Below are 27,695 nucleotides of genomic sequence, written 5' to 3' on the forward strand. Positions count from 1 at the left end.
TTTAGCTCAGTTACCTTAGTGATCGGTTCACTCATTGTGGGTTTGGGGAGGCAGCCAATAGCGGAGGTCCCGCCTATATGGCCTTACCTGAGAGCAAAGCACCTGTCTGTCATCCGCCCCCGCACACCAAGCACTGCCCTCTACATGGATGACGACTTTGAAAAATCATGTAATGGTTGCTCCTTTTTCAGTAGATGCTGAGTGCATCTAAATACTAAGTGGCCTAGTATTCTTCTGTAAACACTGAATGTTGTCATTTTAAACACACTCAATTGCTTGAAATTTGATAATGGTTTCTGCTTATGAATAATTTCACTGACACAACTACTTAATCACTAGATTTGGTCAAACTATTATTTGTAATTATAATACATTTAATGAGACAGTAGGAGAATGACACCAGTTTCTTTGCAGAAGTATTTTATTTGGTTTTGAAACGGGAGAAATGTTTTCAATGTTAGACAATCATTATTCACACCTTTCACCTTATTCTGTTGACACTGGTAATGAACATATATTACTTCTGGTATTAACTCTACATGATACGTGTTAGAACAGTTACTTGATTAATCAAACTCAATAGATAATACTTGCTATTGAGTGAACACTGAAATGATATATGTTAGTTAATCTTAACTGTTTTTATCAATCCAATTTAACATGAACCCATGTATGTTAGCTCACACTTTCAGTTAAATTACATCCCATTGAAAAGAGTTTAACAAAGGTTATAGAAATATCAATTTCCATTTAGATAAATATTGACTAATAAACCCTTTATACTGTACTTCAATGTCAGTACAACCATAACATTTAAAATCGCAATAATTCTTCTCAGATCTAAAGACTTATTGTGTGAGTAACTGCAAGTGCCAGAGGTGTGAATGAGAGGGACGGAAGAGAAGGCAGTATTGGTGAAGTGGCTATCATAGGGGGATGTAGGTGTCCCTCAGGGTACTGTGTTGGGGCCCCGTTACTTCTTGGCGGGTTTGGAGTAGTGGATGGTGTCCAGGGCGGCCCCGACGTCACAGTCCTTAGTGTGGAGGAGGCGGGTGAGCCAGCCCCCCTCATCTGTGAAGCCCATGGCCAGCATCTGGGACAGGGACTCCACCAGGCGTGGGTCGGCATCTAGAGAGACAGGACACAGTGGAGGGTCAGTCTCTGGCGTAGGCAATTCTACTAGTAATCAGGGATATCATGATAACCATGATGCCTACGACTAAATGGGGATAACTACCATTGACTGAAGTCACTACTACTAGTAGTGAGGATAAGGATATTACCACAGCAACTGCTACTTGTGATATGGAGGATATGAGTTATCTTAACTCTTACCTTGAGGAAGGTAGGGGTAGGCTGCGGCCTCAGCGAGAGTGAGGGACTTCTGTGGTTCCTGTGAGGGACCCTGGGGGACAGTAGGGGACCCTGGGGCTTCCAGAGAGCCCTCCTCGCCTACCCTGAGAGACTGGAGCTCCCCTGTAGAGGGATCCACCTCCTTGGAGGTCAGGTGGGTCCACTCATCGTCACCACTGCCCCCTGCATCTTTACCACCCTACACAGAAAGATACATAGAGTTCAACAATTCATACCATCTCAGAGAGGACAATGTATTTTATTCTTCACCATTACTTGTGATTTAAGTCAATGTTTAATTAAACTGTGTGCATCATACCGTAGCTAAATCACTCGCGCTTCCTAGGCTGCTAAGCCCGTCCACCTCCATGTCCCCGTCTTTAGTCCCATCTCCCTTGGACCCCCCCGTCCCATTATTGCTCCTAGCACTGGGGGGGCCTCCTGACCCAGGTGGGGTCAGATTGGGGGTCATCACCTTGGTCCTCTTTGCCTCCAACTCCACATCAATATCCACATCGATACCTGCAGGCAAGATAGTGTAAGTAAGCAATTTCAGTGTATTTAAATGTAGAGTGGTCAGTACATTTCAAATAATGGATTGATGATAATGAAATTACTATATGGAGCTTTTCTCTTGGTCTTACCCAGTGGGCTAAGCATGGCTGCCACCCCTTCTCCAATGTTCTTCAGGTAATCCATATTGGCTTGGGACTGCTGGGAGGCAGCAGATGAGGCATCAGAGGGCTGTCTGTCCCCTGCGGCTGCCTGGCTTGGCTGGGACCCAGAGGGACCAGGCTGGGCCTGGTTTTGGGCCTGACCCCACGTGCAGTGTCTCATCTTCCTCATCCACTTCCCACGAGGGAACCACTGAGTAGAAGAACAACAACTAGAGAGGCCATTTCTCCCTAACCACACATACATACGCCCCCTTCTATTCCTGGACTAAAAAAAATATTTAAATGGAGTTTTAAATTGCTCAGATATGCATATATCTGCAAGTATATCCACTAAGAAAAAAAGGCATAAACACATGACAACATATGGGTCTCACCTCAAATGCGTTGTTGAAGGGGTGCCAGATGGGCAGGAGGACGTGCTCCTTGTGAAGCCCCTTGGCTTGGCACGTGGAGCACAGGTCATAGTCAGGGCACACGGTGCACTTGAAGCGGGTCCCCGCCACTGAGCCCTCACATTCGTCACAGGTCACATTGGGGTGCACCATGGGGGGCCCGTGACCGTGGTGGCCATGACCATGGTGGCCGTGGGAACCGTGAGGTGGGGGAGGTCCCATATGAGGTGTTCCAGGGGGAGGGGGGAAGGCGAAAGGGGGGACACCACCGGGGAAGGCAAAAGCAGGGAATTCACGCCTATGCTCCTTCTTCTCTGTAAAGAAAAGAAAGTTCACTACATGACCAAAGGTATGTAGACACCTGCTCGAACATCTCATTCCAAAATCATAGCCATTAATATGAAGTTGCCCCGCCCCCCTCAATGTTATAATGTTCCGGCCATCCGCTCAAGAAAACAAAATCATCTCACGGCTGAATCTAGTTGAGGATCCCTGCACTACATATTGGAACATTGTTGCGGGGACTTGCTTCCATTCAGCCACGAGCATTAGTGAGGTCGGGCACTGCTGTTGGGTGATTAGGCCTGGCTCGAAGTCAGTGTTCCAATTTATCCCAAAGATGTTTGATGGGGTTGAGGTCAGAGCTCTGTGCAGGCCATTCAAGTTCTTCCACACATGCTGAAACAGGAAAGGGCCTTCCCCAAACTGTTGCACAAAGTTGGAAGCACAGAATCTAGAATGTCATTATATGCTGTAGCGTTAACATTTCCCTTCACTGGAGCTAAGGTGCCTAGCCTGAACCATGAAAAACAGACACAGACCATTATTTCTCCTCCACCAAACTTTAGTTGGCATTATGCAGTCGGGCAGGTAGTGTTCTCCTGGCATCTGCCAAACCAAGATTCATCTGTCAGATTGACAGATAGTGAAGGGTGATTCATCACTCCAGAGAACAAATTCTACTGCTCCAGAGTCCAATGGCGGCGAGCTTTACACCAGTCCAGTCGACGCTTGGCATCACGCATGGTGATCTTAGGCTTGTATGCGGCTGCTCGGCCTTGAAAACCCATTTAATGAAGCTCCTGACGAACAGTTCTTGTGCTGACATTGCTACCAGAGGCAGTTTGGAACTCGGCAGTGTGTTGCAACAGAGGACAGACGATTTTTTATGCGCTTCAGCACTCAGTGGTCCTGTTCTGTGAGCTTGTGTGGCGTACCACTTCGCTGCTGAGCCTTGTGGCTCCTAGACATTTCCACTTAACAATAACACCACTTAGTTGACCGGTGCAGCTCTTGCAGGGCAGATATTTGATGAACTGACTTGTTGAAAAGGTGGCATCCTATGACAGTGCCACATTGAGTCACTGAGCTATTCAGTATGGTCATTCTCCTACCATTGTTTTTCTATGGAGATTGCATGAATGTGCTCAATTTTATACACCTGTCAGCAATGAGTCTAGCAGGTGTACTTATGAACTAAAATGTGTCAGTAACAATGAGAATGCTAAGTTATTCTAGTAATGATGACTTAATACATTACACATTAGTAACAATTCTATTCATTTTTTATCTATTAGATTTGAACACAAAAGACTCACCCTTGATGAAGAGGCGGAAGGTGTAGTCCTTGATGCAGGTGAGGCCCATGATGAGCTCATCATCAGTGGAGAAGGCGATCATGTCACCGTCTTCATCTGGGTAGAAAATAAACAAAGATGTCACATCTCACCCAGATAATTACATAATAGCTGCCAAAGTTCACAAGTAAGGACATCTGTCCACAGCTTATCCTCACTAGCTTTTTTATTTGAAGAACAATGGTTAGTTTAGGGAATATTGTTCATACAAAAGGTGTTGTGCTAAGACCAACAGGGTTGTCATTTTCCAAGTCAGTTTTTTTTTTTTTTTAAATGCCCCATTAAAAAAAAAATCTATGCAGTCTTATCAATTCATATTGAATTGTATAATTCACTACCTGGTTTGACTGTTGGAATTTAATTGACCCCAACCCTGATGCCCAATATGGAAAACGTAAATGTTGTGATGTGGTACCAGTCAAGATTATTACTGTATGAAATAAGGTCACCTCTGATTCCCTTGGGTTGAGGAGGCTTATTTGGGAGTAGAGCGCTAATAGAGTTGGTATTAACCCAGGAGGGGGAAAAAACTGTTGCTAAGTTACGGCAAGAGACCCCACTTAGCAATCCTAAAAGCCTAAACACTGGCATATAAAAACAAAAGTGCCCCCTTCACTGTATCCCATGTTATAATGAATGGATGTTTTGTTTTATGAACTGCCAGGTGTTTAGACAGGGCTAGTTGAGATAAATGTAGTATAACAATCTTTGCCTGTTGAAGAATGAAGACTTTAGTTGGTAACTGACTTGAATTTACCACATTGCATGTATGACAAATGAAACGGGGCCTGCTCACTCAATTTATATCTGACATTCAGCATGAAATGCAATGTTAAATGTAGGCCTGTAAAAACGCTCTGTACCAGCTCTATCAGATTTATAAAGTGCGATATGGTGCATAAAGACATTGTCTTGTTGAGCTCTATTTTGATCGGAAGATAACTGAATTTATTGCAATTTTGACACGCTGGTCTATGCTTCGACATTTAGCTGTAGTCATGTTTGTCCAGTGCGCACTGCGCTGCGCGCGGCGGACAATATTATGGAAGATTACAGCCAAACACCAATATTAAGATATGACAACATACTAAACGCAATCGAAGACACTACAGTAGATTCCTATAATGGTTCACTAGTATAGGCTTACCTTTGTAATACATTTGGTAGGTGACATTTCGCAGGGTTGAGAAAACATCCTCAACCTTTTTTTTCAGATACTCAAAACTCGTTGAAACATCTTGGTCGACAGCAATGCGACGAATTTCTTTCGGCGCGTCCTCCTTCCCAAGGAGATAGGCTTTGACGGTCATAGACATGGTTGAGTCTTTTCACAATTACAGCCCTTTACTCGCTCCGAAATATTTGTTGCGCAGTTAAAATGTTGAAGGCCCACTCCACTGCAAACTCGATCGCTGTCTGTGCGTCGTGCTTTTCTGGGTACAGTTCCGTTTATGAACCTTATATCGTTGTCACGTGTAGTATTTATCCAGCTGTCTAGCCAATCACGAGGGCTTGGAGCTGCTTCATGGGGAAGTCCACCGTTTCTAAATGGCGAAGGTACGTGGTATTCTGTTTCATTGGGACGTCCATACACTCCATTAAAGTAGAAATGTAAGGGTTACTGTAAGGGTAGGAATTAAATGGGTAATCATAAATTGTTCCATCCAGTTTTTGACTTATAAATTAATTATATGTACACATTGATTTTGAAAAATATAACTTATAATATAATAACTTATAATATTATAACTTATAATATAACTTATAAATGGCTTAGTTCAACCGTCCCCATCAGAACAAAGTAAACGTAAACAAAAACTACATCGTTTTAACCATGTTTTGAGGCTATGATTTTGATATCATGGATGGTCAGTCATTGCATCCATAGCTCTGTCTATGAATTTGTGAGTGGTTACATTTCTCAAGCCCTATACATAAGCTTATTAGCGAAACAGGGGAAGGGAAAACGCTTTGTTATTGTTTCTACTGCTGGCTCCCGATTTAAGGTTAGGGTTGGGTTTAGGGTAGGGATGTCCCAAAGACACCAGATAGCACTAACTAAATGACAAAGCTCTGCTCCTTCTGTTGTTGTGCGCAAAAGGATTCCAAGCTCATTGAAACAAATGGGTGGGACGCTAAAGGTTGAATGAAGTTGAAGGCCGAGGTATGACAAGGCACTTTCCGTACCGGAATTCCCGCGTGAGATCAGTGTTGATCTACACTAGCTCGAACTGTTCCAGTGACTTCAAACATTGACCTTGACTTGCCTAGTTAAATAAGTAAAAATATTACACATTGACCTCGATGACTGTGATGATATTTGAAGACGGGCTTTACTGATTTTCTCGTCCAAAAAAATCCCCATAGCCTCGATCTATTTTATTACTATGTTATTAATAGTCTTAATAACACTAGGCCTATAGTAGTGAGAGAGACAGATTCCATTAGTTCACGAGTTACCTACTTCTGTATAGCAGAATTCTAAGTTATAGGGGTATGGGCTAATACAAAGTTATATACCACCCCTACCCTGTCACAACACAACTGATGGGCTCAAACGCATTAAGAAGGAAAGAAATTCCACAAATTTACTTTTAACAAGGCACACCTGTTTATTGAAATGCATTCCAGGTGACTACCTCATGAAGCTGGTTGAGAGAATGCCAAGAGAGTGCAAAGCTGTCGTCAAGGCAAACGGTGGCTACTTTGAAGAATCTCAAATATTTTTTGATTTGTTTAACACTTTTTTTGGTTACTACATGATTCAATATGTGTTATTTCATAGTTTTGATGTCTACACTTATTATTTTACAATTTAGAAAATAGTAAAAATGAAGAAAAACCCTTGAATGAGTAGGTGTGTCCAAACTTTTGACTGGTACTGTATCTACCAATATTCATTTCAATATATCCACCAAAATCATCTAGGTTACACATAATTTTATTTGTTTGTTATTCATTATTGTGCAGTAGCCTAGCCTATACAAAAATTAGGAAATTTGATCATTACACCTTCGAGGTGACACATTGCATTGGGCAATGTTCGATGCATTATTAATCAGAAAATATGCAACCAAAGTAAAGCGTCTGATGAAAGCTGTGTGAAATAGCTTTACTTTTCGTCTCATCCTCCTTTACTGCCTCTTAGTGGTGCTCCGTCACCTGATTCTGACGCATAGGTCCCATGACCGCTTTATCTAACAGTATATTTTTTTCCCGGGCGAGTTTGGTAATCCGTAGAACGCGCACGATGCTTCTAGAAACAGATGGGTTTTAGAAACTAGATCAAATTTGTTTGTGGGCGTATTACTATGTTGTCATAATAATTCGTGGATCTCAACCATCAAGTCTCTGGATTATGACTGAATGTATTTTTTGTTGTGCTTTTATACATTATTGTTGTCACTCTGTGTCCAATTAATCTATCATTGTTGCCATAAGGCTTGAATGACCATTTTCATAGGCTAATTTAAGGTTATCCCATGGTTACTTTATTGATATGATGAGTAATTGTCATTTTAGCAATAATGGTAGGGAAAAGGCGCAAGGTCATGGCTATAAGGGATTCTCCTAACCTGCTACGTTAATTACTCTAAACTTCTGTGTAAATTCTCCAAACCTGCTGCTACGAAAAGTCAAATCAGACAAAAATGTATTTCGTATAGTCAAAACCAAGACGCACGTAAAGTAGTAAATGAGCTATGTGTAAAGTTTTTCTTTCACCGCTAGGTGATAGCATTTCTCCACGAACCATGTGCCTAGTCTACTACATGGTGCAAGGCAGGGACCTATTCAAATTGGAAGATATTGCTGAGAAGTTCCTGCACATCTTGTTGTAGTTTTGCCTTCTTTTCCTGGGAAATTATTTATGTTAATAATGGTATTGTCTGTCACTTACATTTTTTTAATTTAGGAGACGCTCTAATCCAGAGCGATTTACAGTACGTAGTAGTTAGTGCATACATTTTCCGTACTGGTCCCCTGGGTTAATCTCAACCACAACATTGGTGTTGCAAACACCACGCTCTACCAACTGAACCACACGGGGCCATTTTCATTCGAATAACCTCTATGGACATCATTTCATTTGCTGACATTATTCCTGTATTATGATTTATTTTATGGCGCATTTATCAAAACAAAAGCATGTTGACTGACAAGAAAGTGTCTTGTTGGATAGGGGCGGCAGGTAGCCTAGCGTTGGACTAGTAACCGAAAGCTGACATGGTAAACATCTGGCGTTCTGCCCCTGAACAAGGCAGTTACCCCACTGTTCCTAGGCCGTCATTGAAAATAAGAATGTGTTCTCATCTGACTTGCCTAGTTAAATAAATAAAAATAGTTTGAAAAATATGTATATATATATAATTTTTGTAAGATAGACTACTTGTTAATTGTTTTTCAGTTCGACAGTAGTAGTGAGTATGTTTGCAGCTTGTTTGCAGAGCGACTGACATTTGTAAACAGTTTGCGCAATGGTTTGTTAATTTGGCTAATTAATGCAGCCTATAAAACAGGTGTGTTCCGGCCAGATGTGGAGAGAAATGCACTGCTCATTCGGACCCCAAATTTGAATTGGGTTTATTATTCAACGAAAAAGTGATTAATTGAAAGCCCGCTTCTAGGTAGGCTAAATAACCCATATGGATTTGGGCACATGGTTTGCCTTTCCACTTTATAGCAGAAGTAAAATTCAATTTAAAGCACTGTCAAATGTTTCAGACAAGTGAGGCTATTTCATTCTTTCATCTTGGTGCTGCACTTGCGATCCACTTGCATGCCAGGCTCAGCATCCGAATGGATGAAGAAGTACTTGTATGCTACCTCGGGCACTTAGGCCTACGTCATTAAATTAAATGAGCGGAACATGAACATCAACCTGGAGCTGCTGCCTTTCACATTTCCCAACGCCCACTCGCAACACTGTATGGCATCTCTTTAACCACTCGGCTCTTACTCGAGGAGAGAGAGAAAAAATAGCCCTCCTTTTCTGGCAAACCTTCCTGGGGTGCTCACTGCATGCTTGTGTGACTGAGTAGTCTACCCGAGAGCAGAGCGCCGCGCAATAACAAACTCAGTCCTCCGCTCCGACTGCCAGGCGTAAAGAGGCATTTATCTCCTGGAAGCACCGCAAACGAGCAGAGAGAGCCCAGATACCCCGCACTCGGTTCGGACATGAGCCCGGGGATCCGGAGATGAGGCTCCGAAATGGCACCTTCCTAACGGTCGTATTGTTTGGTCTATGCGGACTCATTTCGCTCTCCTGGTACACGGCATTCAGCAATTCCAAAGGTAAGGTAGCCGCTATAACGCACCACGCTGCGGGGGTGGGTTGAGGCGATTTGGAAGATTTCGTCTGCTATCGGAGACCCGAGCCTACACAAAATATCGGTCTGATATCGTGTAGCGTTCACTTACGTTTCTGTGTTTGGAAATAAACTGCTGGTGTTGGTGTATGATATTGACATGTTGTTATCCTTCGACCGTGAAGAATAGGATAGAGTTTTCACCGGGTGGTACGGTCAGACTCTCTACCTTTGTCACGCATTTTCCTTGCAGCTTTTGCTTACATTGAGCAGGGTTATGTTGATAAATACATAATTCTAAAGGCCCCCAGGACGAGCGTTTTTATATTCCTCAGCCTGTGCTTGCAGAGTGATATTTGGTATATTTTCCACTGTATAAACACAGCGTTGACCTTATGAATCCGATTGTGCAAAACGCGCATCTCAGGCATCAAGATTGAAACAACGTAGCTAGAGATTATTCGTGCTGATCCAATGTTTCTGTGTAGCTCTGGTTTGCAATATTCGGCCACTTTAGCATCTAACGTTCTGGAATCCAATTGACCGGTGGTTGAACTTGCAAAATTCTACCTCTGCAACCTGCAAGGTAGCTGTGGATTGTGCATGCATGGATGGATTTTTTCCTCTTGGTTTGTACATTTTATAGAGCTTTGAAGTTGTTGTGCAAGGGGAAGTGTCCTTCCTAGGTTGATAGTTCCCTCAAAGTGCTGGCTGTTATAGTTATTGACAGTTCACACACATGTCTTTCATGGACCCCCCCTGGCGTTGGCAGCCTCACACTCCCCTTTGGTCCCTGCCAAATTTTCTCTACACTGAGAGGCTATAACAAACAAAATCACAACTATGTATGTATTCCTCTTCAGCGATTATTAGTCATCGAACTCTGAAGTAAGTTGATAAAGTCTGTTCAACTAAATAGGGACTTGAAAGCCACTGACTCTCACAATGTTGTTGGGAACTTTAATGTATGATGTCATGATTATCTGTTTTTCTAATGATGAATAATATCTTATAAAAATGTTGAAGAAAAAAAGAAAACATGTCATGAGGCAAATTCCCATAAGATTAGTAGGATAGATCTGAAATCCAGCCGTTTTTCCCTGTTATAGTGCAGTGGCAAAATTCCCTGGACGTTGGTGCCACATTTCAGAGAAACCTGATAGGGTAATGACTCATATCTATTTCTAGTTGGTTTCACTCCGATGGAATCAACCCTTTAAAAATTTGAGATTATGCCTCTCAGGAGCTAACACAACATTAGCACCATAGTGGAAGTGCACCTGCACTGTGTTGGGTGTGTGTAGTTTACACCAGAGCTCTAGCTGGATGCAGGTACATTTTTCATTCTGTTAGAACCCTGCACACAAAGATGAATGTTTTCATGCCGAACACATGCTTTGGGGAATGTTTCTAGACACACTGCACATTTACCTTCCCAAATTGCCAGTTATTATCTAATAATAGCAGTCCTATTATAACAGTTAGATAATTGATCCTGGGGGTCTTTACACTTCCCTGATTGCTATGTTTAGGTTGTGCTACAGAGAGGATATGTTGGGCACAGAGAGTGAAGCATAGACTATAATGTGATGAAAGATGCATTCTGAAATCAATCACCTCCAACAAATTCCCTGTGTCATATCAAAATAATGGCATACCTTCCCCAACAACTCTCCGATTACAAGGGGCAGGCAAGGAGTGGGAAGGGTGTGTGTGCAGTGTAGCTTATTAAGACTGTTAACATGCCTTATATTCTGAGCTAATTGTGGAGAAACTGCGTCTCCTCCCTTCCTCTCTGCCCCCCCCCCCCCCCCCCCCCCCGTTTCCTGACAAGATATCATGCTCCTCAGTATCACCGTGGTTTCCTGTGGAAAGCCATATTTCTGTCTCGTGCATCCTGTCTACTGTCATGTGTTGTTGACTGGGGTATGTGACTGAAATTGACTCCTGTACTGATGGCAATTAACTTGGGAGCAAAACAGGGAGAGATTGCACCGCTGTGTGTGTCAGTAAGTGTCTCGATGCGCCCCTCCAAGCCAGCAGGCACTTGGGCAAATTAATTCAGTCAAGCAAACAGCTAAACATGATTTCAGAAGCTTGTTTGATACATTTATTCCGCTGAGGGCTGTTTCAATCTATCTGTGCTTGCCGATTAACATTGCACTGAACCTTGCCACTCGTCAGATATCAATTTAATATCAACAGTGTCATAAGTCAATGTTTCCCAGGAATTAATGAATGGATTGAATAAGAAATTATTATTGATTATGATTATTGATACACAAATGCAGGTGAGTGAGTAAGTGAACAAATTATGTAATGGGTGGAAGAATAACTGAAAATGAAGACACGGGGTTTCTCTCTCTATACAACCCAAAACTAATTCAGTACATCTGAATTCTCATGAACAGACCTTTATCGTAAGCTTTTTCTTTTTGAAACACTAATTCTCTGTTTAGTTCCTCAAAGTGACTTTCTCTCTGATGCGACTTGGCCTACGGAAATCCCTGGAGCACAATGACTCTTGGGAGATGTGAAAGTTGGTTTGTCACTGATATGCCACCGCACACACACAAACACACAGTCTTGTACAGCTAAACTTGTGGGGACACACAATTCAGTCCCATTCAAAATCCTATTTTCCCTAACCTGTACCTTAACCCTAAAACCAACCTTAGCTCCTAACCCTTAACGTAATTCTAATCCTAACACTAATTCTAACCTTAATCCTAAACCCCCTAGAAATAGCATTCGACCTTGTGGAGACCAACAAAATGTTCCCAGTTGGTCAAATTTTTGTTTGTTTACTATTCTTGTGGGGACCTCATGTCCCCACACACCACATGCTCGCTGCCTGGTAGACTTTTTTTTGCACTCTCATGCTCTGTTTCGCTTTTGATTGAGCTTTTGTTGTGGCTTTGTATAGGCTATTCTAATGTGGCCTCCAAACAGAATGTTGTAGAAAACAGAGACTGGTCTTATCAGGTAGCTCGCGAGTCAGTGTCGTTTTCCAAGCTGTACTACACCCATAATGTGTCCTCTGTGGATATTCATACTTGTCTTTGTCCACGCTTCAGTACACAAAGAAGAGTGGTGATTCTGAGAGCAATGGAACTTTGGATTGATCCTTTGTTCTTTTGTCCTCTCCTCTTTCTCTCCCTCGTTCCAGTGGGATGCGTAGGGGCAGGTATCATGTTGCTCTGTACGTCTGAGGAAACATTGATAGTCCTCCACTGCATTCAGAAGTCCCACACCGAGACCATGGCTAGATATGAGGGGAAACACGAGCCTGTGTGTGTGGACACAAACACCACCAGCGGGGAGAGACCGGGGTCTTCTTTTGGGAAACTGGGTAACCCAAGGATGTTGGTCAGTTTCATCAATACTGGGACAAAAGAGCTCTCTCTGTGTGTGTGTGTGTGTGTGTGTGTGTGTGTGTGTGTGTGTGTGTGTGTGTTAGCGAGCTTCCAAATACAAATGCTTTATCAGTAACATTTACATGCCTTTGATACAGCATCGTATCTTTCAAGTATTCAGTGTGGTTTCATGTGTTAGAAGTTCTTTGAAGAAAAATAATGATTGAATGAAAAGAGAGAAGAAAACATCTGTGGAGGAGAACTAGACTGTTCTTTTGTGTAGGATGTTAAGGTGAACACGCAAATCAGTGGATGATGGATCAGGTAGCATCTAGTTAAATGTTTCAATAAATGCGTGTCGGGAAGGAGTTGTAAATGGTAAAATATAATGCAAAGTTGAGAGGATGACTATTGCCAAACGTGACTAATGACAGGGTCTGTTCTCTTCCCACCTGGTCTCCAAGGAGACCAACCACAGGTCTTTACAATAAAGGGTAGAACTGCATTTTCTGTTGCATGTTTGGTGAGAGAACAGATACTGGTGCGGTAGGCTTTGTGTTCTCTAGTCTAGGAGTCACGTGAAGGTTGATCTTGTGGGTTCTGGCATACGGTGTAAATGTACAACTTTCTATCTCCTTCATAACAACCTGCAATGGTCTTACACACTCAATCACAAACACGTCTTACACTTTGTCTGTGTTTTGGCTTACCACACATAAGTGGCATTATTTACTGACAACGCTGGCAAGGATGTAGATGGCAGCAGCTGGCACAACCAGCATGCCCCCTGCCCTGCCCCTAATCCACAGCCTGCCCACAGCAGGGCACAGAGAGCCAGACAAGGGAGGGGAAGGGAACTGTATACAAAATGTGTGTGTGTGTGTGTGTGTGTGTGTGTGTACTGAATGGCTAGTATCACCCTCATGTCAGTCCACGCCTCATTTAGTTCCACTACTTCTAGTGAGCGTGCTAAAATTCACACTCGGTAGCTTGACTGTGAATATTGCTGTCCCATGAGTTGTAGATCTTACTGTATTGACTTGGAAGCAGAATGCTGTCCCGTGAGTTGTAGATCTTACTGTATTGACTTGGAAGCAGAATGCTGTCCCGTGAGTTGTAGATCTTACTGTATTGACTTGGAAGCAGAATGCTGTCCCGTGAGTTGTAGATCTTACTGTATTGACTTGGAAGCAGAATGCTGTCCCGTGAGTTGTAGATCTTACTGTATTGACTTGGAAGCAGAATGCTGTCCCGTGAGTTGTAGATCTTACTGTATTGACTTGGAAGCAGAATGCTGTCCCGTGAGTTGTTGATCTTACTGTATTGACTTGGAAGCAGAATGCTGTCCCGTGAGTTGTAGATCTTACTGTATTGACTTGGAAGCAGAATGCTGTCCCGTGAGTTGTAGATCTTACTGTATTGACTTGGAAGCAGAATGCTGTCCCGTGAGTTGTAGATCTTACTGTATTGACTTGGAAGCAGAATGCTGTCCCGTGAGTTGTAGATCTTACTGTATTGACTTGGAAGCAGAATGCTGTTCCGTGAGTTGTAGATCTTACTGTATTGACTTGGAAGCAGAATGCTGTCCCGTGAGTTGAAGATCTTACTGTATTGACTTAGAAGCAGGTTAGAGTGAATTCTACTCTTTGGTAGGTTGTCCAGGTTTTGCCACACTCACAGTTGCTCTTCCCCTGTCAAACAGCCCAAAGGGGTGTGTGTGGGTGTGTGTGTGTGTGTGTGTGTGTGTGTGTGTGTGTGTGTGTGTGTGTGTGTGTGTGTGTGTGTGTGTGTGTGTGTGTGTGTGTGTGTGTGTGTGTGTGTGTGTGTGTGTGTGTGTGTGTGTGTCCAACCCCTAACGTGTATGCAAACTGTGGTAACCTTGACAATAACTCTGGCCTTGCATGGGTGGGTGGCCCTATATACACATACACACACACACACAGAGAGAGAGTCTGGCGCTGGGGGCCGTTGTCATGAGGCTAGCCATAAAAGCATGCCCTATGAGTGTGTTTAAACTACATGCAGTGCAGAGTAAGAGGGGGAGAATCAAGTAAGAGGAAATGGTTTATGTTTTGTCGGAGTATTTATCTGAAGATTAAATTTACTGAGCATTTCCTTTGTGCATTGATTGTATCTATGTTTACTTTGTGTATTTGTGCACTAAACTGTTATTATTATTATTTCCATCAATGCATCAAGGGGAGATTTCCGACCAGGGTAAATGGAAAGTACAGTGCCTTTAGAAAGATTTCCGACCAGGGTAAATGGAAAGGTTCATGTCCATTAACGTATTCCACATTTTTTTGTTAGTCTAAATAAAACATTTATTAAATCATGTTTTTTTCTTTCCCGTCTACACACAATACCCCATAATGACAAAGTGAAAACATGTTTAGAAATGTTTGCTACTTTATTGAAAATAAAATATTAATTTACATACAGTACCAGTCAAAAGTTTGGATACACCTAATCATTCAAATCAAATGTTATTTGTCACATGCGCCGAGTACAACCGGTGTAGACCTTACAGTGAATGCTTACTTACAAGCCCTTAACCAACAATGCAGTTTTAAGAAAAATAAGTGTTAAGTAAAAAAAATAGATAGGTTAAAAATAACATAGTTAAAGAGCAGCCGTAAAATAACAGTAGCGAGGCTATATACAGGGGGTACCGGTACAGAGTCAATGTGCGAGGGCACAGGTTAGTTGAGGTAATCTCTACATGTAGGTAGAGTTACAGTGACTATGCATTGATGGTAACCAGAGAGTAGCAGCAGCGTAATAGAGGGGGTGGGGGGTCTTATGAATTGGGGGTAGAAGCTGTTAAGAAGCCTTTCTGACCTAGACTTGGCGCTCCGGTACTGTTTGCCGTGCTGTAGCAGAGACAACAGTCTATGACTATGGTGGCAGGAGTCTTTGACAATTTTTAGGGCCTACCTCTGACACTGCCTGGTATAGGAGGTCCTGGATGGCAGGAAGCTTGGCCCCAGTGATGTACTGGGCCGTACGCACCATCCTCTGTAATGCCTTGCGGTTAGAGGCCGATCCGTTGCCATACCAGGCAGTGATGCAACCAGTCAGGGATTTTCACAGGTTTTTCTTTGTTTTTACTATTTTCTACATTGTAGAATAATAGTGAAGACATCAAAACTATGAAATAACACACATGGAATAATGTAGTAGCCAAAAAAGTGTTAAACAAATCAAAATTATATTTTAGATTCTTCAATGTAGCCACTCTTTGCTTTGATGACAGCTTTACACACTCTTGGCATTCTCTCAATCAGCTTCACCTGGAATGCTTTTCCAGCAGTCTTTAAGGAGTTCCCACGTATGCTGAGCACTTGTTGGCTGCTTTTTCTTCACTCTGCGGTCCAACTCATTCCAAACCATCTTAATTGGGTTGAGGTCGGGTGATTGTGGAGGCTAGGTCATCTGATGTAGCACGCCATCACTCTCCTTCTTGGTCAAATAGCCCTTACACAGCCTGGAGGTGTGTTGGGTCATTGTCCTGTTGAAAAACAAATGATAGTCCCACTAAGCGCAAACCAGATGGGATGGCGTATCGCTGCAGAATGCTGTGGTAGCCATGCTGGTTAAGTGTGCCTTGAATTCAAAATAAATCACGGACAGTGTCACCAGCAAAACACCACCACACCATCACACCTCCTCCTCCATGCTTCACAGTGGGACACGGCAGATGGAACCAAAAAATTCAAATTTGTACACATCAGACCAAAGGACAAATTTCCACCGGTTTAATGTCCATTGCTTGTGTTTCTTGGCCCAAGCAAGTATCTTCTTCTTATTGGTGTCCTTTAGTATTGGTTTCGTTGCAGCAATTCGACCATGAAGGCCCGGTTCACGCAGTCTCCTCTGAACAGTAGATGTTGAGATGTGTCTGTTACTTGAACTCTGTGAAGCAATTATTTGGGCTGTAATTTCTGAGGCTGGCAACTCGAATGAACTTATCCTATGCAGCAGAGGTAATTGGGTCTTTCTTTCCTGTGGCAGTCCTCATGAGAGTCAGTTTCATCATTCCGCTTGATGGTTTTTGAGACTGCACTTGAAGAAACTTTCAAAGTTCTTGACATTTTCCAGATTGACTGACTGACCTTCATGTCTTAAAGTAATGATGGACTGTCATTTCTCTTTGGTTATTTGAGCTATTCTTGCCATAATATAGACTTGGTCTTTTACCAAATAGGACTATCTTCTGTATACCACCCCTACCTTTTCACAACACAACTGATTGTCTCAAACACATTAAGAAGGAAAGAAATTCCACAAATTAACTTTTAACAAGGCACACCTGTTAATTTAAATGCATTCCAGGTGACTACCTCATGAAGCTGGTTGAGAGAATGCCAAGAGTGTGCAAAGCTGTCATCAAGGCAAAGGGTGTCTATTTGAAGAATCTTAAATATAAAATATATTTTGATTTGTTTTATACTTTTTTGGTTACTACATGATTCCATATGTGTTATTTCATAGTTCTGATGTCTTCACTATTATTCTACAATGTAGAAATAAAGAAAAACCTGTGAATGACTAGGTGTGTCCAAACTTTTGACTGGTGCAGAATCGTTAGTTTTGGAACATCCGACTCACTTGGATGAAACATCTGGTGCTCGACTAAAAACTAACTTGTCTAGCACAGCAGCATGCCCAATAATACTTGGGGAGACATATTAATACTTTGAAGGGTGTCATGTGGGTCATTTGGTGATACGAGATCTAGCTAAAGAAATGAAGAAGGAAAGAATCGAGTCACTCTCTTATACGCCGGCGCTATGATTTATTAAGTCACAAGCCAACATTGCTGTAACGTTGATTCAAAGTTTTCATCAGGGTTTCTTCTTGACAAGACAAACAGGTTTGAAATGATCTACACGCTCAGGTGTTTCCACCCAGGTGACGTTGTTTCCTAGTTGGTTAGGGGGGCATGGCTCCCAATGCAGGAACTGACTTGTCCCTCCTAATTTGCAACAATGTTGTGCATCATCTGATCCGCTGTGTTTGTCACTTATTACACAAGCTGGCATGTGGAAAAAAGCCATATTATGGAAGACACACACACACACACACAAGCACGCTTACATCATAAAATAAAAATTCCTCAAACAGATTGGGCACGTGCAGGTGGTGTTCATTGATAATTAAAGAGGCCGCTGTCTCGTCCTCGATATCCATATGGAGAAAACTATGTATGTGTGTGTGAACTCCAACACATACACACACACAGAAATGGTAGTGGGGAAATTTTGTCTGTGAAGTTGTATGCTAATTTGCTGTGAGTAATAAACCTGGAACTAAGTCTATTTATGGGTGTTTGTGTGATTTCTCTATCTCTTTACTATATTGTGATTAAGCACTGTGTATGGTTAGTGAAGGTGCAGGTGTCTCATCCAAGCACGAGGTGTCCAGTGTGTGGTCTAGAACACTGCCAGCCTACAACATGGCAGGCCTACTATCCCTCAGTGTGTGTGTGGTCACACTACGGCTTGCTGCCAGTGGTGTCAGGAGGACAGCATGTGAAGAATCTATAATTTGTCTCTCTCTCTCTGCATCTCTCTCTCTCTATCTATCTATCTATCTCTGTGTGTATTTCTCTCTGTGTGTATCTCTCCTTGAGACCCAAAGGTCTAGTAGGGGGAGAGCCACGTTTACCCCGAGGGCATACTCTCCCAGTAGTTCTTTCTGGAAACTGTGTGTTCCTTCCTATCATTGACACGCAATGGCTTCCTCTCTCCTTCAGCTCCAAGCACCAACTACAGCACTGGCATGCATGAAGGATGATGCATATGACAGTTAGAACAAATACAGAAGACTGAGTCAAAATGTGTACCAGTGTGTGGTGCAGCCAAGTCACCCATGATACAAGTCAGTATTCGACGTTCATCCATGTCTTGAGGACTTTGGGAGATAACATGGAAACCAGCCACTAGTGGCAGCAGTGAGCACTGTTAGCTTCAAGTAGGTTTTTCTTGGGCATTGTGAACGGGATGGCCGATGACATGCATCTGCCTCCAGTTCCAAATGTTGTAAATTCGAATCCACCTTATTTTTGTTTTAAACCTATCCCAAGCCTTAACCCTTGCCTTCACCGTTCGTAGTTAATGCCTGCACTTAACCCTACCTTAAAAATGCAGAGTTAATGCCTTAACTTAACCTTAAACACTTTGAAATTTGACGTTTGAGAAACATGGATGAACATTTAATTCTGATGTGAGACTGTGAGAGCCGGTAGGGTGGTGTGTCTGTTGTCTGCAGTTTGGTAAAGGGGATGAGAGACTATAGAAATGATACACACACACACACACACACATTGATCCTATTCAGCCTGATACCAAATCAATATGATCAGATAGACTCCTCACACAATCACCCTCTGTCTACACATGTTTCATGGATCCTAAACTCGGACACCCAGAACTAAAAACGTACGTAATTGTGTCAGATAATCGATTAGGTTATGAGGGAGACTTGTTAAAACGAGGAGCTCCACCCCCCCCCCCCCCCCCCCCCTCGTTCTCTCTCTCGCCCTCTTTGCAAGTTACGGGAAAGTCTATGGGCCAAATGTCCCCTCCCCTTAAGATATTTGAGCTTGCAACATCGTAATTTGTACAAATGACCAGTGACAAATCTGCTCACCAGAACAAATTTCCTCATTAGTCGTCGCATCCCACAGTCTGACAGATGCTACGACACCAGTTATGTTACGTGCCTCTGTCTACAAGAGATTACAGGTCCCACATCAGTTTTGTCTTGTCATATCTGTGTTTGTTTTGTTTATCTTTGCAGTGGTGACAGAATTTACGGATTTTGTCAGGGTAGAGAATGGGCTGGATCAGACCAGTGGTGCAGAGATACAATTACGCCTGGTTCCCCTCACTGTTCTAGCCATCTGCTGTTGGAACACTGTTGTTCCACTCTGACATTTAGAGGAGAGTCAAGGATGAGTGTCTGAGGGAGTGAAAGACTGAGGTAGTGATGGGTGTGTAATTGCCTATGGCACTCAGAGATTGCTATAGGTTGGCTCAACTTGTCTGTCTTGTGCTGGGCTTTTTATGGCACTTTGAGAGTTTTGGGATAGTTTGGCTGTGTGTGTGTAGATATCTGGGAAGGTTTACAGTATTCATTGTTTGCGTACATACTGTAGCTGCTGCTCTAAACAAATGACATATAGTGTTTTCCTTGCTATGTCTCTTTGCCCTAAAAGCACTCTTATTTCCAATACTGCCTCATTTTCCTCTCCACCACCTCCTACACCGTAGAGGAGTTAGCTTGTTAGAGTGAGAGGAGGCGAGACTTCCTCGTTATCCTCCTGTGTGATCCGCTCTCTCACAAAGAGCCTTGATCCATAACTGGAAATGGTTAGCTTTTGTGTAACTGAGGAAAAACATGGTTTCTCCTGCTTGCTAGCTTTCTGTCGCTCTTTTTTCCCCCTCTTGCTTTCTCACTCGTTCTTTCTCTCTCTCTCTCTCGCACACAATCTCTCGCTCCATCTCCTGTTCTCTCTCCTGTTCTCTCATTCTCTCGTTCGTTCTCTCCAACCTTATGGGTTTGTGAGCCTCAGTTACTGCTGTTTCCCCACACTGAGACAACCGTCTGCTACCAGAGGACTGGCTCATTCTGACACTCTCTTAGTTAGTAGGGAATATTGTGTGTGTGTGTGCTACTGTGTGTGTTGTTGAATGGTGCACTGCATGGTTGTGTATAGGTAGTCATTATGGGCACTATCAGCAAAGAGGACCTGTCATGTTCAGTCATGTGAGCATGAAATGCATTCTGGGCTAGATGCCCACTTATACAATATGGCATTTGTGACGCACTGTCAGACACACACACACGCACCACCCCAACCATGCAGACACGGGTACTGGTAACAGGCTTAGTTATGTTATCCTGTGCTGTGCTTTGGTTCTTTAGTCCTGGGAGGGACAGTGACATCTTAGACGAGTCTAAACAAGCCTGTGCCAGAGGTATTATATCACCCTGTCTCCTGTGTGTAATCAACGCATGTTAGGGGCACTCAGCCCGTGTCATCCCCATGCTCATACAACCTATTTGACTCTGTGCCAGCTTAGAAACAGTGCGACTCAGCCAACATGGACGACATTGCTTGTTACCTCACTAGCTATGTTTCCATTTCCATTCCATTGTGACGTGATTTTTTTTGTTGTCGATGTTTAGAAGGTTTGCATAGAAAATGGATGCAACATATTCCTGCTAGAATGTATTTCCATTTAACGATCTTGTGCCGATCAAAACAGCTGGACGTAATGACGTCACACCTAAAAACAAAACCTTTTTCGCAAAAAGCTACACTGTCGATTTAAAAATATAGTGGTTGAAGTGTTTCCATTACCCATTTAGGCAAACTGCTCATTAATAAACAGCCTGTATGCCCTCACACCTGTTTCATGTCTCAGGTAGCTCACGAAAGGCTACGACACTGCAACAGCAGTCAACAGCCATCTTAGTACAGAACATGGTGAAACTTGCCAGCCAACCAGAAAAAGCAAGGTGAAGCCATTCAGGCAATCTTGAAAGTCAGGACAATCCTTGTCCTGCAAAGGAACATCATTTTTATACAGTGGCTTGAGAAAGTATTCACCCCCTTGGCGTTTTTCCTATTTTGTTGCCTTACAACCTGGAATTAAAATAGATTTTTGTGGAGTTTGTATCATTTGATTTACACAACATGCCTACCACTTTGAAGATGCAAAATATTGTTATTGTGAAACAAACAAGAAATAAGACAGAAATACAAACTTGAGCGTGCATAACTATTCACCCCCCCCCCCCCCCCCCCCCCCCAAAGTCAATAGTTTGTAGAGCCACCTTTTGCAGCAAGGTCATTGTCCAAGACTGAAAAAGGTTTTCCTCAAGAATTTCCCTGTATTTAGCGCATCCTTCAATTCTGACCAGTTTCCCAGTCCCTGCCGCTGAAAAACCTCCCCACAGCATGATGCTGCCACCACCATGCTTCACTCTGGGGATGGTGTTCTCGGGGTGATGAGAGGTGTTGGGTTTGCGCCAGACATAGCGTTTTCCTTGATGGCCCAAATGCTCAATTTTAGTCTCATCTGAACAGAGTACCTTCTTCCATGTGTTTGGGGAGTCTCCCACATGCCTTTTGGCAAACACCAAATGTGTTTGCTTCTTTTTTTCTTTAAGCAATGGCCTTTTTCTGGCCACTTCTGTAAAGCCCAGCTCTGTGGAGTGTACGGCTTAAAGTGGTCCTATGGACAGATACTCCAATCTCCACTGTGGAGCTTTGCTGCTTATTCAAGGTTATCTTTGGTCTCTCTCTTGCCTTTCTGATTAATGCCCTCCTTGCCTGGCCCGTGAGTTTTGGTGGGCGGCCCTCTCTTGGCAGGTTTGTTGTGGTGCCATATTCCTTCCATTTTTTAATAATGAATTTAATAGTGTTCCGTCTGATGTTCAAAGTTTCAGATATTTTTTTATAACCCAACCCTGATCTGTACTTCTCCACAACTTTGTCCCTGACCTGTTTGGCGAGCTCCTCGCTATTCATGCTGCCGCTGCCTTGGTGGTGCCCCTTGCTTCTCGGTGTTGCAGACTCTTGGGCCTTTCAGAACAGGTGTATATTTACTGAGATCATGTGACAGATCATGTGACACTTAGATTGCACACAGGTGTACTTTATTTAACCAATTGTGACACTTCTGAAGGTAATTGGTTGCACTAGATCTTATTTAGTGGCTTCATAGCAAAGGGGTGAATACATATGCACGCACCACTTTTCTGTTTTTTATCTTGTATAATTTTTTGAAACAAATTATTTGTTTCACTTCACCAAATTGGACTATTTTGTGTATGTCCTTTACATGAAATCCAAATAAAAATCAATTTACATTACAGGTTGTAATGCAACAAAATAGGAAAAACGAGGGGGATGAATACTTTTGCAAGACACTGTATTTGAACAAGCAGTAGGCTTTTAGAATTTAATGTGGAGTGGAGCTTTATAGTTATGCGGTGACATCACGTACCCCAGATAACTTCAAAATCATATGGCAATCATAATTTATTTCAAAAATACTGTTTCAATCATAATTTATTTCAAAAATACTGTTTCAATCATAATTTATTTCAAAAATACTGTTTCAATTATCATTTGTCGCAAAACAACAAAAGAGAAATCCACTCCTGTAGAACTAATGAAAATGTTGTCGATGTTTATGAAAATTTCTTCTATATTGCACATGTCGCAAATATTTTTTGCGACATTGCTTTTGTCAAGTAAACCTGGGTCAATGGAAACCTGCCTACTGACTCAAAGCCAGCCTAGTTAGGCTAAAGACTAGAGCAAAAGAGCCTAAATTGATGCCATACTCATAACCCTGTTGACTTAGAGACAGTCTATAGATGCAGTGTAATGTAGCCAACATGGACCCCACACTCAGATAACCCCATTGACTCAGAACCAGGCTAACCAGTGCAAGTGAGCAAAAATGGATGCCTTCCTCATCTACCTCATTAACTTAAGGCCCAGACAGCCTAGATTACCTGCATCAGAGCCAAAAAGGACAATACAAGAGACTTTCCGTACAATCATGACTGACCTACAGCGACATGGCTAAACTTTAACAAGTACTCTATGTAGTGACATGCTGAGCCAAAATGGCTTCTTCATTGACACCTCCAGTGGCTTAGTGCCAACTTGCTGATTGTAACAGCAATTGTGAAACAATTGGGCATCAGCTGAGAGTAGGTGGGCATCAGTCGAGAGCAGGTGCAGCATAGACCCACCAGTCTCTACAAGTGTGATTCATCTATCAAGGGGGAAACTGTCAAACAGTTTAGACGATTTATAGTGGTGATATATAAAGAGATATCTAGCACACTCCCCCAATGCATGTGAACAAGCAGTCTGTCTCAATCACAAATTGATTTGTTACTCTAAATGATACACCTGAAACCCCAACCGTTTCACATAATCATATCCCTTTGTCTGTATTATGTTTCCAACGTGTACTACTCCAATCAATTCCCCTGCTTACGTTTGTAACTGAGCGATACCTCGACCCAAAATGGCCGAATTCGAAGTCCACTGCACTCATACAACTCCCTTAGATGGAGTTTATTTTCCTCATATTCTGGGCTCGCTGATGCAATCTATCCTCCAAGTTGTCTGAGGGCTAATATAGGCTCCAAGGTTGCTCTGTGTTAGAGGTGAGAGTGATGGCTCTCTTCTCTTTAGCAGCGAGATGACAGGTATGTTAATGAAACCTCGGCCAATCACGAGCCCCGGTAATAAGGTCTGAGTCACTACCAGCTCTTCCCAAACTCCCTAAATGAAAGGGAGAGAGGGAGGGAGGGTGGGAAAGAGATATACAGGTGCGATAGTAGAACAACGGAACATTATGGTGGGGAGGGAGAGAACTGTAAAGAGAGCAGCAGGGAGGTCGAGAAAGAAAAAGGGGAAGGATAGGGAACCAGTGAGAAGGAGCGAGAGAGATGGAGATGGGAGTCTGTAAGACTGGCTCTAACCAGAATAGAAAAAGGAGTGGGAGGCCCCGGTGCACAACTGAGCAAGAGGACAAGTACATTAGAGTGTCTAGTTTGAGAAACAGACGCCTCACAAGTCCTCATCTGGCAGCTTCATTAAATAGTACCCGCAAAATACCACTCTCAACGTCAACAGTGAAGAGGCGACTCCGGGATGCTGGCCTGCTAGGCAGAGATGCAAAGAAAAAGCCATATCTCAGACTGTCCAAATAAGAAGAAAATATTAAGATGGCAGAAGAACAATGGACAGAGGAACTCTGCCTAGAAGGCCAGCATCCCGGAGTTGCCTCTTCACTTTTGACATTGAGACTGGTGTTTGGTGCTGCAGCACCTGTTTCCCGCACATTATCTGTTGTATTACAATTTATCCGCAATGACCTGCTTATTGTGAAACAGAGGATGGCAGAGTGTGTTTCTCTTCAGTCAGTTCCCCTTGTCACCGTCTCTTGTCAAGATCAGCGCTACTCCCCCCCCACCCTCTTTTTGGTTACACCTCAAATCTGTTCTTATCAGTCTTAACAGATCATGCTACCTAAGTGGCTAACCGCTAAGTCGCTGACCTTTGGTCGAATACAAATTACTGTTATTAGCTCAACATGACACAGACGTTTGAGGAAGACGAAATGTTTGATCATGCCTGGACTAGAAGATGGCCCTTATTAATGAGTCTCTCTCAGGGATGGATGCTTGGTTGTGTTTTAGTTTTAATGGACACTATAAATAACAGTTTTTAGACGGTCAGCGCCATGTTTAGTGTGTGTTAAAGCTGTTTATGAGGGGCTGTGAGGATCGCAACTTTGTGTACTGGTTTTGGAGAGAGATAGTGTGTGTGTGTGTGTGTGCGTGTGTGTGTGTGTGTGTGTGTGTGTTTGCTGGTGCGCATGCACATGTGTGTGTTGTTCGTGTGTGTGTGTTGTTCATGTGTGTGTGTGTGTTGTTCATGTGTGTGTGTGTGTGTTGTTCGTGTGTGTGTGTTGTTCATGTGGGTGTGTGTTGTTCATGTGTGTGTGTGTTGTTTGTGTGTGTGTTGTTCATGTGTGTGTGAGTTGTTCATGTGAGTGTGTGTTGTTCATGTGAGTGTGTGTTGTTCATGTGGGTGTGTGTTGTTCATGTGGGTGTGTGTTGTTCATGTGGGTGTGTGTTGTTCATGTGGGTGTGAGTTGTTCATGTGGGTGTGTGTTGTTCATGTGGGTGTGTGTTGTTCATGTGGGTGTGTGTTGTTCATAGGTGTGTGTTGTTCATGTGGGTGTGCGTTGTTCATGTGTGTGTGTGTTGTTCATGTGGGTGTGAGTTGTTCATGTGGGTGTGTGTTGTTCATGTGTGTGTGTGTGTGTGTTGTTCATATGGGTGTGAGTTGTTCATGTGTGTGTGAGTTGTTCATGTGGGTGTGAGTTGTTCATGTGGGTGTGTGTTGTTCATGTGGGTGTGTGTTGTTCGTGTGTGTGTTGTGTGTGTGTTGTTCATGTGGGTGTGCGTTGTTCATGTGGGTGTGAGTTGTTCATGTGGGTGTGTGTTGTTCATGTGGGTGTGTGTTGTTCGTGTGTGTGTTGTGTGTGTGTTGTTCATGTGGGTGTGCGTTGTTCATGTGGGTGTGTGTTGTTCATGTGGGTGTGTGTGGTTCATGTGGGTGTGTGTTGTTCATGTGGGTGTGTGTTGTTCATGTGTATGTGTGTTGTTCATGTGGGTGTGTGTTGTTCATGTGGGTGGGTGTTGTTCATGTGTGGGTGAGTGTTGTTCATGTGTGGGTGAGTGTTGTTTGTGTGTGTGTGTTGTTCATGTCGGTGTGTGTTCATGTGGGTGTGTGTGTTGTTCATGTGCGTGTGTGTTGTTCATGTGGGTGTGTGTTGTTCATGTGGGTGTGAGTTGTTCATGTGTGGGTGTGTGTTGTTCATGTGTGGGTGTGTGTTGTTCATGTGGGTGTGTGTTGTTCATGTGGGTGTGTGTTGTTCATGTGGGTGTGTGTTGTTCATGTGGGTGTGAGTTGTTCATGTGTGGGTGTGTGTTGTTCATGTGTGGGTGTGTGTTGTTCATGTGTGGGTGTGTGTTGTTCATGTGTGTGTGGGTGTTGTTCATGTGGGTGGGTGTTGTTCATGTGGGTATGAGTTGTTCATGTGGGTGTGTGTTGTTCATGTGTGGGTGTGTGTTGTTCATGTGTGGGTGTGTGTTGTTCATGTGGGTGTTTGTTGTTCATGTGGGTGTGAGTTGTTCATGTGGGTGTAAGTTGTTCATGTGGGTGTGTGTTGTTCATGTGTGTGTGTGTGTGTGTTGTTCATATGGGTGTGAGTTGTTCATGTATGTGTGAATTGTTCATGTGGGTGTGTGTTGTTCATGTGGGTGTGTGTTGTTCGTGTGTGTGTTGTGTGTGTGTTGTTCATGTGGGTGTGCGTTGTTCATGTGGGTGTGTGTTGTTCATGTGGGTGTGTGTTGTTCATGTGGGTGTGTGTTGTTCATGTGGGTGTGTGTTGTTCATGTGGGTGTGTGTTGTTCATGTGGGTGTGTGTTGTTCATGTGTGGGTGAGTGTTGTTCATGTGTGGGTGAGTGTTGTTCGTGTGTGTGTGTTGTTCATGTGGGTGTGTGTTCATGTGGGTGTGTGTGTTGTTCATGTGCGTGTGTGTTGTTCATGTGGGTGTGTGTTGTTCATGTGGGTGTGTGTTGTTCATGTGGGTGTGAGTTGTTCATGTGTGGGTGTGAGTTGTTCATGTGTGGGTGTGTGTTGTTCATGTGGGTGTGTGTTGTTCATGTGGGTGTGTGTTGTTCATGTGTGGGTGTGTGTTGTTCATGTGTGGGTGTGTGTTGTTCATGTGTGGGTGTGTGTTGTTCATGTGTGGGTGGGTGTTGTTCATGTGGGTGGGTGTTGTTCATGTGGGTATGAGTTGTTCATGTGGGTGTGTGTTGTTCATGTGTGGGTGTGTGTTGTTCATGTGTGGGTGTGTGTTGTTCATGTGTGGGTGTGTGTTGTTCATGTGGGTGTTTGTTGTTCATGTGGGTGTGAGTTGTTCATGTGGGTGTGTGTTGTTCATGTGGGTGTGTGTTGTTCATGTGGGTGTGTGTTGTTCATGTGGGTGTGAGTTGTTCATGTGGGTGTGTGTTGTTCATGTGGGTGTGTGTTGTTCATGTGGGTGTGTGTTGTTCATAGGTGTGTGTTGTTCATGTGGGTGTGCGTTGTTCATGTGTGTGTGTGTTGTTCATGTGGGTGTGAGTTGTTCATGTGGGTGTGTGTTGTTCATGTGTGTGTGTGTGTGTGTTGTTCATATGGGTGTGAGTTGTTCATGTGTGTGTGAGTTGTTCATGTGGGTGTGAGTTGTTCATGTGGGTGTGTGTTGTTCATGTGGGTGTGTGTTGTTCGTGTGTGTGTTGTGTGTGTGTTGTTCATGTGGGTGTGCGTTGTTCATGTGGGTGTGTGTTGTTCATGTGGGTGTGTGTGGTTCATGT

The 27,695-nt window shown here is 43.2% G+C and overlaps 2 protein-coding genes across 3 annotated transcripts in view; one reads left to right on the forward strand and one right to left on the reverse strand.

Moving 5' to 3' along the window:
* Window positions 1-403: 403 nt before the first annotated feature.
* LOC129858289 (sequestosome-1-like) lies at window positions 404-5,384 on the reverse strand. The gene is made up of 7 exons (XM_055927421.1): window positions 5,207-5,384; window positions 4,021-4,116; window positions 2,405-2,736; window positions 1,998-2,220; window positions 1,673-1,875; window positions 1,336-1,552; window positions 404-1,128 (listed from the first exon to the last, which is right to left on the reverse strand). Exons 1-7 carry the CDS (start codon window positions 5,373-5,375, stop codon window positions 974-976), a joined length of 1,395 nt encoding a protein of 464 aa, XP_055783396.1. The 5' UTR covers window positions 5,376-5,384; the 3' UTR covers window positions 404-973.
* Window positions 5,385-5,502: 118 nt separating this feature from the next.
* The window catches only part of LOC129858288 (alpha-1,3-mannosyl-glycoprotein 4-beta-N-acetylglucosaminyltransferase B), a 180,465-nt gene continuing 158,272 nt past the window's right edge, over window positions 5,503-27,695 (forward strand). Inside the window, exon 1 of one of the 2 annotated variants that reach the window (XM_055927419.1) lies at window positions 5,503-5,616. In XM_055927419.1, coding sequence (XP_055783394.1) covers window positions 5,511-5,616 — 106 coding nt within the window. In that variant the 5' untranslated portion in view covers window positions 5,503-5,510. Of the gene's footprint in view, window positions 5,617-8,862; window positions 9,352-27,695 lie in introns of those variants that run through there. The other variant, XM_055927420.1, reaches the window with a different exon arrangement.

The sequence above is a fragment of the Salvelinus fontinalis genome, chromosome 6 (assembly GCF_029448725.1).
Source record: "Salvelinus fontinalis isolate EN_2023a chromosome 6, ASM2944872v1, whole genome shotgun sequence".
NCBI lineage: Eukaryota > Metazoa > Chordata > Actinopteri > Salmoniformes > Salmonidae > Salvelinus > Salvelinus fontinalis.

What these genes read in the sequence shown, in the direction of transcription:
- LOC129858289 (XM_055927421.1), bottom strand. Translation starts at nt 5,375, where the DNA reads ATGTCTATGACCGTCAAAGCCTATCTCCTTGGGAAGGAGGACGCGCCG. An exon ending in AGCCATGCTTAGCCCACTGG is followed by an intron (nt 1,876 to 1,997) that starts GTAAGACCAAGA and finishes TCTTGCCTGCAG; the next exon opens with GTATCGATGTGGATATTGAT. An exon ending in GCGCGAGTGATTTAGCTACG is followed by an intron (nt 1,553 to 1,672) that starts GTATGATGCACA and finishes CTTTCTGTGTAG; the next exon opens with GGTGGTAAAGATGCAGGGGG.